This window comes from Cryptotermes secundus, unplaced genomic scaffold (genome assembly GCF_002891405.2).
Source record: "Cryptotermes secundus unplaced genomic scaffold, Csec_1.0 scaffold826, whole genome shotgun sequence".
Taxonomy (NCBI): domain Eukaryota; kingdom Metazoa; phylum Arthropoda; class Insecta; order Blattodea; family Kalotermitidae; genus Cryptotermes; species Cryptotermes secundus.
This window is the reverse complement of record NW_019743162.1, coordinates 139300-157748: the sequence shown is the minus strand read 5'-3', so window position 1 is coordinate 157748 and position 18449 is coordinate 139300. Positions and strand designations below refer to the sequence as shown.

Here is an 18449-nt window from a genome sequence, read left to right as displayed (position 1 = left end):
AATTCAATTCAATTCGTCAACTGGGTAATTTCCACTGCCTGTATATTTGTTGGATGTATTGTGTTTCTACTTTATGAAGCTATTGTAAAGAAGTTCTTTCCAAAAATAATTCTGCAGTTAATGAGGTAATATATCAGTATACATAAAAGTAAAGAATTATTTTATTGCATTTTAATATACTGAGACCAGAGGGTGAAATATGCTCACCACTGATTTCTGTTAACTCAGCAGTGGTGAGTAGGCATGTGTACTTCTGGACCTCTGGGTCTGATCTACCTGTGATATCCACACACAACTGAATCATGATAAAACTAACAGCTCATATGGGGTGTCTGGATGAAAGGTATCCAAAATAAAAAAAGTTATATCTTGGAAACTAATTATCATACACGTATCCAGTTGATGTCATTGGAAAGGAAAACTCTGAAAGTTTTTTTTTTCATCCTGGCTTACACCCATATCCTGCCACAATTTTTCCACCATGTTAGGAATCACCTGGACAGAGTGATGGCTGGGATATGAATTGGCAGACGTGGACCAATCACTTGGCCTCCTAGGTCGCTAGATTTAACACAAGTGGATTTTTTTGTGGGGTTATGTGAAGAACATTGTCTACCAGGTTAAGATCAATTACTTTGAACACCTGATAGACCACATAATGGACACTGTGGCTACAGTAACACCAAACATGCTTCAAGCCTGGATATTTGTCGTGCCACCAAGGGAGCCACATTTAAATTTACTAAGTTATATATGCAGAAAAGAAAACATTGATAGTTTCCCTTTTATAATGGTGTAACCCATAAATGTGTATAATGAATTATTTCTGAGATATAATGATTTTATTTTGGATACCTTTCACCGGGACATCCTGTATTGTTAGTGGATTTAAAACCCAGGAGTCTATGGAGTAAGTTACCACTAGCTGTGTAATTTAAAATGTGATATACTATTTTTGTGGTTATGAAACACAGTGAAAAGAATAATATTGTAAGGTCTCAGTACTGTGCTTATCTAAAATGCAAATATGGACTAATTAGATACTACTGAATTGAATCCACTTCTTGGAAAGCACTGCTTAGTTCTAAATCCCTGTGTGAATAGAGGTATTTCAAATGATTCCCCTAAATCTTTAATGGTATTAATCAAGTATAAAATTGCTACAACTGATACTACAAAATTAATAAACAGTAAATTCAATGAGTGTCAACATAACTTCGGCGATGACTAGAGTTTTTATTAAAGAACACTACATGTTTCAACCTAATAGGTTATCATAAGGTGGTACAACAACTATAAAATTTATTACTGATTTTTTAGCTACCTTATTAAAATATAGGAGCTGGGATAGCTTAGTCAGTATAGTGACTAGCTACGGGCTGGACAACCGAGGGGTCAGAGTTCGAGTCCTGGTTGTGTCAAGAGTTTTCTCTTCTCCGTGTTGTCCAGACTGGCTCAGGGGTCCACCCAACTTTCTATCCAATGGGTACTGGGGGCTCTTTCCCTGGAGGTAAAGCGGCCGGGGCATGAAGATAACCACTCACCTTCAGATTTTATATTAGCTGCCACAAGAAATTAAGCCCTTCAGTTTTTTACTGACTAAACATTATATGTCCATGGCTGATACTGTTATATTTATTGCAGGATTTCACCAATTGGTATATTCTTCCTTGTTGCTGCAAAGGTGCTTGAAATGGAAAGTTTTGAAGTTATTGTTGGACAGCTGGGGATGTATTTCACAACTGTGTTGCTAGGACTGTTTATACATGGGTTTGTAGTTATCCCACTCTACTACAGCATCTGCACAAGGAAGCTGCCCTTCCGCTTCATAGTAAATATGTCACAGGCTCTCTTCACTGCATTTGGCACAGGATCCAGGTATGATCCCTATACATGTCTAATGATAGTGGCAAATTTGTGTGGCAGTGTAATTCAATAACATCTTCTCAGGCTTTGTGATACCAAAATCCATCTCCACAGAAAAGAAAAACATTAATTGAAGTGTAGAAAGAAACATAACGGCATCACTCTGGATTTTATTTCCATCAGCCCCAGGAAACAACTTTCAGTCTAGCTTTGTTGATGGCTTTCATGGTAAAAAATTACATTTGTGTGTGTGTGTGTGTATGTGGGGGGGGTGATAAAGAGATAGGATTATACAAGATATAAAAATTAGAACTGCTGATATTTCTGTAGAAAATATTTTCACAAAACCTGAAAGGAAAAGTTCACTAGGAAGACCTAGGCATGATGGAGAGGAAGACATTTAAATGGATCTTAAAGAGATGGGTGGGAGGATGCACATTAGATTTGTTTGGCTTAGAATAAGGACCAGTGCCGGGCTCCAGTTAACATAGTAATGAACCTTTCGGTTTCCATAGAAGGCAAGGAACTTAATGATTATTACACTCTAAAGAAGGTAGTCCTCATCATGAAGTTGTTTGATTAGGTAACTGTTTACTTAGTATTATAGTTCATTGTGGGATCCATTCTAAGGGTAGAATAACCACTAAATTTCATATGATTTTGGTGTATGGATCAGAATTACCATCTCAAGTAAAATTTATTATTTCTGTAAGCAGGAACCTGAAAAAGAAAAAAAACATAAACACACAAACAGGGGCCCATGGATTTTAAATTACACTCGTACAACTACCAGAGCATATAGACATCAACTACTTTTGTACTTAATGGTCATACAAGACTTCAGCTGAATGCAACAATGTTGTGTAATCTCTGTAAGATAACTTATTAGAACACATTACTAAAACAAGAATCCCAGCATCCTGCAGTTAAATGCATGCATTTTTATACACCTGAAATCACAGCCAGAAAAATAAATGCGCCCACAGTAACACAAATCGTAGTAATCTTTGATGCTTATTTATAAGGTAACTAAACTTGGATATCTACATATTTATAATCTAATAAACACAAATACTTATTTCTAAGCTTCGATTATACCAAATTTCATGTCCCTGGGTACAATGATTTTTAAGTTATCATAAAATTGAAAAAAATAAACAATCTGCCCTTTGCAGAGTTGGCAGTTCTTATTTTTATGAAGACTTTAACAAAGGCCTTGTATCTTTCTGAGATGTACATCAACAAAAAGCTTCAAGCTCTGTGGCACCATTTATAAACGGGTGTCATACTGGTAATGTAGAATATAGGAGTAAAAAATTGTGATTTGGGGATATTTAGAGTGAAAAAAGGTAACTACAAATTTTCATGAAAATTGCCAACTTCGTTCAGAATTTACTTCGACAGCTTATGATGTGTCCATGCAAGAACATGTAAGTGCAAGATAAAATAATGTTTTGCTTTACAGAAAACAGCCTTATCAGTTATTCTGCTCTTTGAAAATTTTTGTTTTGTACATATACTAATCTGGTCTAGAAAACCGAGATTAACGGCCATGGGGATCTGTTGCGTTGACCACACTACACCCTCTATCCGGTAAAGTTGGCACTACTTAGCCGACAAGCGGCGGTCACTCGGTCAGTATAGTTCGCTTGCGGATTAAAGCCATGGAGTTAAGTTACATATACTAATAAAGCTNCTGCACTTCACTCTTCAAGTCGCGGCAAACATTCACGCGGTTTTCTCTTTGGTCATCTCCGAGCAAGCGAGGAACAAATTTTGCAGACACCCGTCTCATGTGCAAACCTTCGGTTAAAATTCGCTGGACCGTGCTCCATGAGATGTTCGTTTCCTCAGAAAGTTGGTCAATGGTCTTTTGACGATCTTCATCAAGCAAAATTTCACGCACACTCTTTGTTCCTTCTGGTCGGCCATCTCACTAATCGCCAAAGGGTTGAAACAGGAACGCACACAACAGAGCACCACAGACAAACCACTTAACTCAGACTGACGCCAGCTCACTAACAGTCGCGGGAGACCCCCAGCTAACACCACCTAGCAGCACAACTCGTAACTACAAATCATGGGCGCGCAACAGGTCGTTTCCGGTTATTTTTGGGTCCCCCCTCGTATATATTCATCATTGATATATGTGGCCTCCCTTCCTATGCATTATTAGTCGCAAAATGTCCAGTTGGCAACTTTATTGTAGGTTTCATATTGCAGGAATTCCTATGAAAATCACTGATAAGTCTATTTCTTCAAAATAATTATAGGGCCATACTGCAGCCTATTCATTTCATGAGTAGATGGCTAGTCTGACATTACTGTAACAACTGCAGCAATTATGTACCAGCAAATTACACGAAAGGATAATCATGTTAGGTAAACCTGAAAGACTTGGTCAGGAAATGAATGTGGTTTATTGAAGATAATTAACCTGTGATCCACCTGAAGAGACTAGTGGAGACCACAATAAACCTCTATTAGGGTACTAAGTGTCCTGGTCATGAATTGAATTTGGCATGTCCGGAAATAAAGTGAGAAGTATTACTATTTTAACAGCTTGCATCATTTCATTAGAGTTCATAACCTATTATAATGATGGTGCACTTGTATTTCAGCAATGCAACTCTTCCAATTTCAATGAGCTGTCTGGAAGAAAAAAATGAAGTTGATCCAAGAGTTGTGCGGTTTGTTATGCCTATTGGTGCCACAATAAACATGGATGGTACCGCACTGTATGAGGCTGTGGCTGCTATTTTTATCTCACAAGTACGCAATATGACACTCAGTATAGGACAGCTACTTGCAATGAGGTACTATATTTTATAAATTGCAAGTATTGTATTTGTGCCAAAGAATGACTAAGTGCTTAGTATGGGATACTGCATAGGGAGCTTTGTGAGTTACAAAGACTTTCTGTTATTGTTTAGAATTATAACATCTAGGAGGCTATAGTGGGTTTGCCATGTAGCTTATATGAGGAAACAAAAAAAGCACACAACATTTTGGTGCAGCAATCTCTTGGAAGACTGAAGAGAGGGTAGGATATAATTAAAGTGACTCACAGTGAGATATGTTGTTGAGAAGGAACATTGAATATAATTGACTTTAGATTATTTCCAATGGTGAGCTTAGGTACTTAGCAGTACTGAATATCTAGTTATACTAGATTAGCAAATTGAACCTACATATTATCCTGCTAGATGTGTATCATATTTATTCTCCCAAACTAATTTATCCATTAAATCCAGCTCAGATTCTAGTTAACACTTTCACTGACAGTGTGCTGGCCATTATTCAACAATTTTTTAGAATTTCAACATCATTGTAAAATTCTATTTCTTCACATATAAATATAATTAAACAACCATTTATTCTGAAAAGGGCATGAGCCATGGAACCAGAATTTGTCAGGAGAAGCAAATACCTGATTTTATGGCTGTATTATTTCATTAAGTTAACAGTTCTTTTTTTGATGAACTGCTACATGTCTCTGCACATTTTATGGCATTTCACTTAATTTTATTTGAGAATCTGTTGAAGGAATTACTCTTCTCTTGGGTCTCATGCCCTTTTCAAAAATAACCCAGTATCATTATTAAAAAATAAACACTGGGTTTATAGAATCTAACAAAATGTGTAATAATTAAGTAATGCTGCTTTATTTACTATATTTTAATTCACAGGCTGTCTGTTTAGCAGATCTCCTGTGACTTGTGTCTTCATCAAATGTAATCCTGTGTCTTCCACTTTTATGTATCACATACCCTTTTTAAAAATAAACATTTGTTTTATGAAAACAAAGAAAACAACGCAAAAGTAATAGTTATATATTAAAATTATTGATCAGGTGTTTCAAAATGTGATGACAAAATGTCAGCCAAAGAAACCATGTTTTTTTTTTTGAAAGGGAGTCAGTCTGTGATTCAAGCGTTTTTCAGAATGAATCAGGAAAGTAAAAATCTGTATTTAATAGATAGAACACTCAACTCACACACATCTTGGATATGTTGTGGACGTGGCTTTGATAACATGAATCCATAAAAGTTTTAATTTATCCAAATTTCCGACTCAAGTTATTTTCAAAATAATTCAACTTATCAACATTAATATCAAATATTTCTTATATCATTACGCAAAAGACAGTGAAACCCAACTACGTGTAACTTGGGGAAAGTTCATATTGTTTTACATCCACCAATATCACTTTTAAGGAAAATTATATAATTGCCTTAAGTCTGTCACTTTGCTTCTGGTACTATAATATACCCCAATCTTACCGAATACTAGCTCTTTCATAGAAGTAAAGGTTACAAATACCAGCAGCAGACTAAACCTGGTTAACAGATTAGATGCTCTTCTCAAAATCAGAGATTGAAGCAGAAATTCTCCTGAAAATAGACATTCTTCCTGCACTTCGTCTCTTTGCTAGATTATCAACTTTTCTTGTCTAGCATAACTGCTACTGCAGCCAGTATTGGAGCAGCAGGCATTCCCCAGGCAGGTCTGGTCACCATGGTTATGGTTCTAGACACTGTTGGTCTCCCACCTGAAGATGTCACACTCATCATCGCTGTTGATTGGCTCTTGTAAGTTTTTCACATTGAAAGACATACTCTCAACAAAATAAGTGAATCCTGACTGCTGACAGTTGGTTAGTTTGACTCCAAATTCATATAAATGTTTACCAAGTTTGCAGAATTAAGAAATGAATACAATGTTTGATTGTTAGCTTTCAAGCAGTTTTGGTTTTCAATCTTGTGCCGCATTTAATTGCATTAATGTCACCAGCATTCTGTTTGATATAACTAAACAAGTATATCTAATTAAACCTGAGACTCAAGTACGATTATTAACTCTGTAAATATAAAGAGAAAGAAATCTCAGACTCCAATTTGGATAGAAAAGGATCCGTATACATGTATTAATTTGCAAAACTGTGTAAGTATTTGGCTGGGTGTTGATGAATAATATGGCTAAGTCTTTGATTTAATAAAGTTTGAGCTTCTGCATCAAACATCACAGTTATCTGGCAGCTGCAAGTGGTGCTACATTTTATAAGAATAATGAAAAAGTTCGAGCATATTTCCCTCTCATAGGCTTACTCTTGGTGAGTCCACATGGCAAAGCATACCCAGAATATTGGGCGGAATGGGTTAACTCTCAGAATGACTAAGGACCTCAAATATCAAGCAAATGTTAGAAGCCCATTCTAATAAATACCTACATTATAACTTCATAGAGACTTTCGGCACATGCTGATATGATGACTAATAATTTGATATGCACAAGATCCAGTTTTACTGGCTACAACAATAAGAACTAATTTTCAGGGGTGGAAAAAACGCCGTTTCCAAAAGTAACTCTATTGTTATGTTCGTTTGTGTTGCCGCAGGAACATTGCCCAGAAATGGGTAGTATAAAACCATTGTTTATTCACCTGTTGCATAGTATAACTGTAGACGTGTGGTCAAAGGTATTAACTGTCTTTGCTAGCTTGGACGCTGGGATTGTGGGTTTGAATCTAACTTAAGGCATGGATGTTTGATGTGTGTATGCATTTCTTCTGTGTTTGTGTTGTCCTGTGTTTGGGTAGAGGCTCTGCAATGAGCTGATCACTCATCCAAGGAGTACTACCCTTTGTGAAAAACTATTATGGAACTGAATAAGAAGCCAGGGCCCTGAATGGGCTGGAGGAGCCATTAAAGAAAAAAATTTCATAGCAACGTCTGTACCAGCTATAATAGCTCCTAAGCTTTTGACTAGTGCCTGCATACATGTTCTTGTTATTATTATTTTATTTAAATTGAAAATTGTTTTTTAACTGGTGGTGGTGATACCACAGTAAGACACAACATACAAATAACACACATCACATAAAACTACACAAGCAATAAAGGTCACACTACCCAAAATGAATAGAATGCAAATACGATTTACAGATACAACAAAAACAACCTCAATTACAATTAAATAATTAATATTAATAAAAAATAAGCATGCTATACATTAAACAATAACAGTAATGGAATACGTAATGTCATATTCTGATGCATCCACATTTCACCTTCCCTTCATTCCACTTCACTACACTTATGTGCCCTTCACATCCTCAACACAATTTACTTCACTTCACTTCACTGGAGTTTTGGAAGGCCATACCTTCACTTTGCTTTATTTGTTACTTTCCTAAAATTACTTGACTTACAGGAGATAGTCCCTAAACATCTGCAGGTAGATGGTTCAAGAGCTGGATGGTCCTATTTACAAAGGAATATTTTCCAATATCTGTCTTTTGCTTTCTGCTCCTAATATTCTTATCATGATCGACCCTGCTCAGACAGCATTCCAAGCCCGTTCTCCCGCGTTCGCTTTGAAGAGAGCACATATGCGAGCTATCTTTCTGCGCTCTGTCAAGGTTTCCCAATTCGAATCATTTCTATGATGTGCAAATTTAGCCATGTCTTTCACCTGGTTTAGCACATTTATCTGTCACTTCCTGTAAGGATCCCAGCATGCTGCCCCATATTCAAGAATTGGACGCATTAATGATGTGTAGGCTAGTGTTACCATTTCCCTTTATAAGAATACGCATTGTAAAATGTGGGTTCCAAGCTGTTTTCACCGCGTACTTAATTTGATCAGCCCAAATTTAATCACTGCGTAAAATTATTCAAAATTATTTACAACTGCTCGCTTCCAGAATTCTATGTCATGTAATGAATAATTTAGTGGGTCCGTCACTCGGGCTCTCGTGAAACAAACTGCCTTGCTTTTAGCTGGATTGATTACCATCGCATTTTCAGCTGCCCACTCCCCCAGAAATATTGAGTCAGCCATTAGACTTTTCGCGGATGACTATATAATTTTCTTATATATTATACAGTCATCCGCGAAAAGTCTTCAATATTTCTCCAAGTATCATTTAAGTACGCGAGGAACAGCAGTGTACCCAGTACACTTCGTTGTGGTACTCCTGACGTTACTCTGACTTCCTCCGGTAACTGCCCTCCTACTCTAACTCTCTGTGTATGTACTCGAGGAACAGAAGTGGACCCAGTGCCCTTCCTTGCGGTACTCCTGATGTTACTCTGACTTCCTCCAGTAATTGCCCTCCTACTCTTAACTCTCTGTGTACATACGCGAGGAACAGTAGTGGACCCAGTGCCCTTCCTTGCGGTACTCCTGACATTACTCTGACTTCCTCCGGTAATTTCCCTCCTACTCTAACTCTGTGTAGAGTAAGCAAGGAACAGCAGTGAACCCAGTGCACTTCCTTGCGGTACTCCTGACGTTACTCTGACTTCCTCCGGTAACTGCCCTCCTACTCTAACTCTCTGCGTATGGCCCAAAAGGAATTCCCTTATCCATACCACTACCTTTGAGTCCACTCCCGAGGTTGCAACTTTCATAAGCAGCCGAACTGAATACTGTAGAATAGTGCTATGAATTCCTACTTCATGTTATGGAGATCTGGTATACAAACGGTGGGTGGAAAACTCACCATCCTAATTGCGATATTTCAAGCTAGTACTCTGCTTCCTTTCACATATTCCCCAACCTGCAGTTCACTCATCCTGCTATTCCTCATTTAACTCTATGCTCATATAACTTTTGAAGTTAAAGAAATATAATTAAAATACCATGAAGAAAAATGGGGGCATGCGGTAATGTAGTTGGTTGAGGCACTACGCTACAAGCCGGAAGGTCGCGGGTTCAAGTCCCGATGAGGTCATTGGATTTTTTCAGTTGACCTAATCCCTTCAGCCGCACTGTGCCCCTGGGGTCGACTCAGCCACTAACAGAAATGAGTACCAGGAATATTCTTGGGGGTAAAAGGCGGCCGGTGCATAGGGCTGACAACCTTGCCGCCATCTATGAGCCGATTGTCTGGAAATGTGGGAACCTTGACATCTCGAAACCCTGTGGGCCTCCACGGCCTGTTAACAGAGATACCTTTACTTACTTTTTACCATGAAAAAATAAAGTACATCAACCTGTTGAAGACCAATATTTCACAAACTCAAGAACCATCTTGCAAATTTCATGAATGTATTCTGATAAAAAACTGTTCAATGTAATGTATTTATTTCACTTTATTTGGGCTATGAAGGTTTTGGGGACATGGACTGATCCAGTCATAAGACCTATGCATTCATTTTAAAGCCCTCTTAGAAAAATGATACTGATACTGACAAGGGCTTCCAGAATTTTCACTGCTTAATTTAGCTAAGTGTCATGAGATTTGCTGAAAGTTAAGTAAGAGTTGAGTAGTCAAAACATGTGAAACTTTCTGACACTGTCTACATTAAGCAAACATCAACACATTAAGAACATATAACATCAAGGTTTGAACTACTGAAACATTTCTTCTTATTTTTATGACAATTTGATTGAAGAACACCGTAACTCAGTAAGAAATATGTATTTCACCATCACTCATCAATTATGAAAGATAATTGTTTCAAGAGCTAATCAGTCATTTAGATCCCGGTACAATTTTTTTTTTTTAATTTGACAGCAATTTGTGCTTTTGGCAATTCTAACAATTGATTATAGACACTTTGAAAAATACCCTGAATGACTAGTTTGCATTATTCTTTGCTAATGTACAATTTTAAGTCCCTCTGTTCGTACTTCAACGTGAAGTTTATGACATTATTAAATATCTTTTTACCATATTCGAAAATTTAATTCTTTCATCTGATATAAGACCTCTGATATTTAACAAAAAATTCCCACTGTTCTCAGTTAGCTTAAGTTTTACTTGCATAAAAGGATTTAAAAAGCCATAAACGAAGGAGAAGTGAAGCAGGAAAATTACATGTTGAAAGAGCTTTCCAACTGTCACTGCTACATTCATGATATGCCTGTTATTTCCACCATGGTTTGCATGGCACCTTGATTTTCAACTGAGTCTTGTCATATTTTGTTTCTAGAGATCGTTTCCGTACCACAATCAATGTACTGGGAGACTCTATTGGAGCAGGCATTGTGGACCACTTGAGCAAGTCAGAGCTCCTGAAACTTGGGCAACCAAATCCAGATACAGACAAAGTTGGTTCACAAAATGGGGAAGTCAATGCAGAAGAGGCGGAATGGCATACTACAGCCATGTGAACTACATTATGATATAATTAGTTGCAAAGTAACTGTTATCACGTTATAAAGTACAACATTAATTTTTGACATTTATAATCATTAATGAAATATTCATTACTAACAAACAACCGATGGTCGAAAATTAATGTAGCATTCAGTGTGATTTGACAGCTGGCCACATATTTGGTCGACTGCCATGGAGGAAGGAGTTTGATTGATTTACTGACTGGCTGAGAAACTGTGATCTGGAAGTTTGTGTGGTTTCCATCACTCTTCTGCTTTTTACATCACAACTACTTCAGTCTTATTCTGCACAATATGTATGTACTTAGTCATGATTGATATAAGGTGATGATCTGGATTGAAGAGCAGAGACACAAATGTATTAATACCAATGCGTAACAATGATATACAAATGAATATCCACTGCTTAATATTACAGTAGTGTTGAAAATTACAGAATTTCAATCATGATCTAACACTTCATCAACTAAAATACTGTATAAAACATTATATGAATGCCTATCAGAAATCAGATGCTTCTCAAGACAGTCTCAAAACAAATCTTTTACTTTTGTGTACAGACTTTCCATCCAAATAAATCAGAATTCAATACACTCTGCTTACAGCCAGTAACATGCAACAGCATTACATAGCTCAGTGTCACTTCCAGCATTAAACAATATATACTGCATTTTAACTAGAATTTGAAACTTTTTTAGTTTTTATAATTCACTATTTTATAGTAGTCACATAAATTTCATACAAAAAGTAAACATTCCACAAGAATTTGGGTCCATTATATGATGTTTCACTGAGGTGTATGCTGAACATGTACTCCCAGATGACAAAACTGATAAGAAGCAATGCCAAAACAATTCACTGTCAGAAGACAGAAGCGATCAGAATCGNTGTATAAGAAGACATTAAGTTTTATTTTTAGTACAGTTATCCTCTAATCTGTGGCCATAAACTGGTGCTCTAACGTGATTCCCATGGATTAGAACTTCTGACACAGAGACTCTCATTTATAAATAAATCGGTGAATTGAATAAAATTGTAACTATATATTTGGAAAACTTGTAATGAGTGAATTGTATGAATAGACAAGTACTTTACATATAAAATATAAATAAAATAAATAGAGACCAGTATTTAATAAAATGTGATTTTTCAGGGTTGAAGAGTTATTTCAAGGAAATAGCGGCTTCAGTGTAGAAAACCGAGATTAACAGCTGTGGGGATCCAGTGCACTGACCACATGACACCATCTATCTGCAAAAGTTGGCACTAACTTCGCCGACAAGCAGCGGTCGCTCGGTCGGTATAGTTCGCTTACGGACTACAGGCCACGGAGTTCATTTTTTGTTTTTGCAGTTTTTAATAGAAAACACTCTTTGTTTTCATTTTACACGTTTATTTTGACTGAGTACAGAACTGCCACTTTTAGGAAACTCTTCTGGCAGACAATTTGAATGTTGCTGTTAATATGGAATATCATGTTCTTTGTCATCCTTAAATTGTGATTGGGACAGATAGTAGTAAACAGCATGGTAGAGGTTGCAGCTTCAATTTCCAGCATGAGTGATAAATTTTATTCTGCTTCAGCTAACATTCTTTTGAAAGTGATCAAACCAGTGATTAAATTAATTATTTTCTTCAGACTGTAATAAGTTTTAACGTAAATGTATATGTAACCAGGGTCATATTTAATATCACTTTGATATATGTACTCTGCTGCCATCTATTGTCAATGTGATACTTATGACAAGCTCCAAAGCATTACTGCACCTTGTATGTATATTTAAGTTTGTTGAAACATACAGAACTATAAGTGACATAAGAACACAGTTAAACTGAAGGATAAATAGTGTACCAAAACTGCACTTTGTATTTCTTCCACAAGTCAGAATTTCAGATAGCTAAGTTGTTTGATATTTTGGAAATTTTTGCATACTAGTCCTTAGAAAATGCTATCTTGACCTTCTAGAATTCTGATTGACCATTGTTTTGGCAAAAGTCCCTACTACTTGCAATACATAATTTTGTTATGAGAATGGAGTTACCACATAGTTATCATGTTCTAACCCTCTACTGAGTTGTAGATGCAGGTAGTGTCAAAAGAATTGAAATTTCTCTGTTTTTTCCAAAATACAAGAGATAATTCTTTGTCTTCAGAAAAGAAAGAACAGAAGACCATTCAAGTTTAGAACACAATGCTTTCTAGCAAACTGAAGGTGGGTACAGCATTTAAACAAAATCTGCATATCAAAAAATTTATAAAATGAAACTATTAATATCAGATATATTTAACATCACACGGTTTTTATTAAGATAAGTTTCTGCTGAGTCATCTGTCAAAAATCAACGCAAATAAATGTATTTGATTGTTTACTACTTGTAACTGCGCTATTAAATTAATTACATACAATGCTCCATAACTATTTACATCATTATCTTCCATATGAAGAGATTGACGAAACATCTGCAAACAGTGTTAATGTAAATTACAATTTAAGTGTAAGCCATTTTACAATGGGCTTCATAACAAAATGAAGAAAAATTAATTTGGTATGTGCACATGCCCGCAAACGTGCGCACACACACACACACACACACACACACACACACACACACACATATCACAGACACTAGATCAAATTCTGTCATACAGTCATGCTACTTCTGCTGAAGTAACTTTCATTTAAGTTTGCAAAGAGATAAAGAGAGAAAGGGTGAGAAAAAACGTGAATATTTTCCTGAGCAAGGTTGTTGTAACATTTTGTTCAGTGCATCATAAGCACGGGTATTAACTGTCTGTCATATGCTTAGAGCTAGAATATCCTAGGGTCATTTTCTAAAAGTGGATGAAACTTACAACTCTTCAGTTCCCTTTAATTAATAACAACGAAACTAGACGGTATTTTATGCCTTAATCTTGTGCATGCCATGTGCTAATTAGATTGGTTCCACACACATGCTTTGACATGGCCATAGGGAAGAGGAGGGTTTTTGTGTGGAATGGCATTTACTCCTATGCAGCCTTTGCTGTTTCTAGCACGTTGTTCTATGGCAGTGCTTCACAGTCAAAGCCTTACAGCACTTTTGAAATTTGCCCATGTTGTATGACATGTTTCTGTACTACCAGAAGAATTTTTTAAACAACTAAACTTTAGGCCGCCAAGGGAATAATGGATGATTACAAGATATATTATGTATGTGTATTTATTTTTACATGTGTGCTTAAATTGCTTTTAAATTGCCTTGGGGATAACATTTAAAAGTTCTAAAAGAACTTTAAAATCCTATAAATGACAATTAAATAAAAGGGAAATATTTTACACTTATATTTATAAAACTGCTTAACTATTCAGTGGGTTAACATAATCAGAGAGAAAGTATGGATTGTTATGATAGCTAGCTTCAAACCTCATTATAGTAAATATCATCAAATTTAAAAAAAAAAATGCTGTTGGAGACCATTTTCATAGCGAAGATTTGGCCAGTTTCTTGACTCTGACCAAAATTATCCATGGTCAGAATTGAAGGTTTGTTAATTAGTAACTGCACATAATTATGTTGAATTTATATGTAACAGCATAACTGATCCTACCAAAGAAAACATTTGCAGTTTGATTTCAGTGTACAATATACATCTGGAGAAATACATCATAAATTTTGCTTCCTAAAATTTCTTACAATTTTATAAATTATATGTATATTACAAATGTCTGACCATTCAGAATAACTGGTTCATTTTATAAAACTAGAACTTTAGTATAGATAATTTTGTTTCAGCTTAAAAATATATTTTACTTGAAACTCCATATAATTGAGTATTAGTTTATATATATAAATCCCACCAGTATTGTGGTGATCATGTGAATTTGTAAGACATTAATAAGAAGAACAAATTATTATTATTATTGTTGTTAATTGATTGATTTTTTCTGAGATAAAAATTGCCCTGAAAATGCGCCATTGTACTTTTTAAAAGGATAATGGCATACTTTGAAATTAAGAGGACAATTTTTGTTTAAAAGATACTCAAGTAAAATAATAGTTAAGTCATCAAATTTTACCATTGTATTGTGCTGCTGTTATTTTCTAGTAATGTTAATCTGATACAAACCTTGTTACATCCATCAGCAACAAACATGACATAAATTTAAAATTCCAAGTTCCCATAACCCTTAAGTAAACGTTTGCATGGTGCTGCATCCAATGTTATTGTACCTGTGTGTGTAAACGTTATCACTATATTCTCAAATAAATATTTAAAATAATGTAATTATATTTCATAATTCTGTGTTTTTGTCACTTATTTCTCAGTGACTTGAATACACGTACATGTGACCAAGTATGTGATTACTAGGGCCCGGACTTTTTGAAAATGCATATTTTGAGTGTTTTTGGTTGTTATTGCATATTCTAAACATAAGAGCATATTACTGCATATATGTTTAGAATTAAGGATAATTTCAATGTTCTCTAACAAAATTGGTTTTGCCTGTTTTGCCTTGCCAGTTTCTATTCTCCACTCTCTGAGTAACGGCACTTTTACCACTTACAATACAAGCAGGTAGCTTGGTTATTTCGAAAGGGAGGGGGTGGGATTTTCCTGCATTTCTTTGACCACCACAGCAGACAGTAGCATCAGAGGGTTGCTCTTAATAGAAGTCTCTTCAGTTAATGTGTTGCTCTTTACTTTAATAGTCTGCACCAAAAAAGTGTTCGTGTACTGAAAATGACTAAAGAAAAGTGCAGCAGTAGATATTTAAAAATTCGGTGGGTGTCGGGTAATAGTGACTATTCAACAGACGGTGTCGTTGTGTACTGTCAAGTGTGCGCAAAGGAAGTAAAATGTGAAAAGAAATTTCAGCTTGAACAACACACAAGAACGACTGCACATATTACGGCAACGAAGGGGAAGAAGAACAGCACACCACAACTCCTTCGTACACAGTTCAAACCCAAATCCTCTGTTAATACTGTCACGTGTTTCGTTACTGAAGACCCCGTACGGATTGTTAATTGGTTTATTCAACAACCTACAAGTAACGGCTACAATTAATTATAACACAGTTGCGGGGTTTCACACTTTACAAACCCTACAACCAAATCTCTTCACACTATCTTCATTAGTCTTCACGTATTAATAACGCGGGAGCTATACAAGTCTCCCTGAATTACACACTTTCACTCGTAACACGCCGCTGGCTAGATTCCAACTCTGCTTGCAGGCTGCTGCCTTGAGGACTGTTGATAACACACTTTCACTCGTAGGCTTGCTCGGAACTAACTCGGAGGTAGCTCGAGGACTAACTGTGAATAGCCTTCGCTGCTCCTTATGTAGCCTCGTTCGGACAATACAGAAGACGGCCACGTAATAGGCACCACTGTTGTCTGGTGTTGGGTGTACACGCAACAAATAACTTCACGCCGTATTTGATATAGCGAATTTTATTTCACATTCGCACTTACAATCACCCAAATTCCAAACTGACAATTACTGCTATCTGCAGTATCATAAATACTACACTGCAAATGCCAGAATACAACTGACTGGTTGCTGGCTTACTCGGAACTAACTCGGAGGTAGCTCGAGGACTAACTGTGAATAGCCTTCGCTGCTCCTTATGTAGCCTCGTTCGGACAATNGGGGCGTCATCCATAGCTCAACATGTCACACTGCTCCCTCCTTAAGGCTGTTCGTCTCGAATAGCCTAACGGTGCACCCCCGTTCCTTTTCCGTCCCGTAGCTGTGCTTGCAGTGTCTCCTGTTGTTTCGGCTACTCTTCTTGCAGCGACTATTCTTCGTCCGTTACATCCGCTCCCCTCTTAAGACAAAGCTCTTCTCAAGCGGTTTCCTTTCAGCTCGCCAGAAGATCACATTCATCCATCGCTTTCTCCCATGGCACATTCACTCTCACTGGGGAGGCCGGTTCTTTTATTTTACCGGCTCCTCTTATGTGCCCTGCTTCTTTTTCGTTTTGGAGGGGGTCGACCCCTCCACAGTATCCAGTTCTTGATGTTCGCATGTGCTGGGATTCCGTGCAGCACCTCTGCTTGTGCACTTGCACATGCCTCGAATTTCCCTTTCAGGACGAATCCTTGTGTACTCCTCTCACGTTGAAGTACTTCTCGTGCTTTCTTGGACACATTTTATGGTGGCTTGTGCGTGACTCTAACTGATCTCCTTGGAGTCTCAGTCTCTTGCGCTGTGTCACATTTGCACAGCTAGTCGTCATCTTATCAGCCGCGACCAATCGCTTCCTCCCGGGTCCACCAATTCCCGTAGTAAGGTTCTCCATCACGATGTCTTTCTCGCGTCGGGCCACTGTTGCGCGACGGGATATCTTTGTGTCGTTTCTCTTCAGCAGTCCACAATTTCTTTGGGTCCAAGATTTCCTGAGGATTTTCCTTCGACGCCATGCCACTGTTGCATGGCGGGACACCTTCCTGCGAACGACGGCCAATTTATTCTGGGGTCCGCAATTTTCCCGTGTCGGATTCTTCTTATTTCGTCGATTTCGGCCCCTGCACCTTTTCTTCTTCGGTTCTCCGACCGGCATTACTTCGGCGTCTTGTACGGGTACCTCTAGTAGTTCTGCCGCTTCAGGTGTCATGTCCACTGAGGCTGCCTCTTCTTCTTCTAGACGCGCGCCCATCTCTTGGCAGACCATCGTCACTCCGACCGGTATTATTTCGGGGACCTCTTCTTGTTGTGCCGTTCTTGCTTGGCAGGCCAACGTGTTGGGTGTATACGCGACAAATAAATTCGCTATATCCAGTACGGCGTGAAGTTATTTGTCGCTCATACACCCAACACGCCACACTGGTGTTTCAGAAGTGTTTATGAACTTGATAGACATCCCACACGTGTTTGTTTCAAGATGATCATCATAAAGAAGATTTCAGCGAATGCTGTGATGATAATTTTATCCACCATAGCATTTAGAATGCTCGGGCCAACACAAAATGGGATTTTAACTAAGCCGATCCTCCAAACCCCACCAAGTGCCCAAATCCCCCAACTAGATTTACATCTTCAGAGCTAGGAAAAGGAGACAGTCTCATGAGTCAATCAGGGTCGGCAGACAAAAGAATATGGTCACAGGTCCCACCGGCCCCAGAACTCAAAGTGACTGTGTTCACGAAATCCAGCAGAAGTTCACCCAAAACAAGAGAAGAGCTGTTAACTGTCCCAGCACCCCAACCCAAACCCAAACACACAAACCTCCTGAATGTCGAGCTCCCCAAAATTGCCACGGACCATTCAACTGCCCGAACCCGTCGAATCGTCCAGCCTGTCTCTTCCAAGCAGTCACGGCAATGTGGTTTACCAGAACTCAGCGGTTCCCAGGACAAGGTTTCCACAGGCATCTCCCCCTTTGCGTGGTATACTATAATTGCAGCCCTGTTTGTGCTTGTTGCATGTGCGTTGAGAAAGTTGTATATCCAGACATATCATTCTA

General features: G+C 37.6%; 1 protein-coding gene across 3 annotated transcripts in view; it reads left to right on the top strand.

Moving 5' to 3' along the window:
- LOC111873959 (excitatory amino acid transporter 3) overlaps nucleotides 1–11671 on the top strand; it is a 214801-nt gene extending 203130 nt beyond the window's left edge. For all 3 annotated transcript variants that reach the window (XM_023869073.2, XM_023869075.2, XM_033755288.1), the window contains exons 6-9: nucleotides 1645–1878; nucleotides 4488–4682; nucleotides 6324–6458; nucleotides 10809–11671. In XM_023869073.2, the coding sequence (XP_023724841.1) occupies nucleotides 1645–1878; nucleotides 4488–4682; nucleotides 6324–6458; nucleotides 10809–10989 (745 nt within the window). In that variant the 3' untranslated portion in view covers nucleotides 10990–11671. The remainder of the gene's footprint in view (nucleotides 1–1644; nucleotides 1879–4487; nucleotides 4683–6323; nucleotides 6459–10808) is intronic.
- The last annotated feature ends 6778 nt before the right edge of the window (nucleotides 11672–18449 follow it).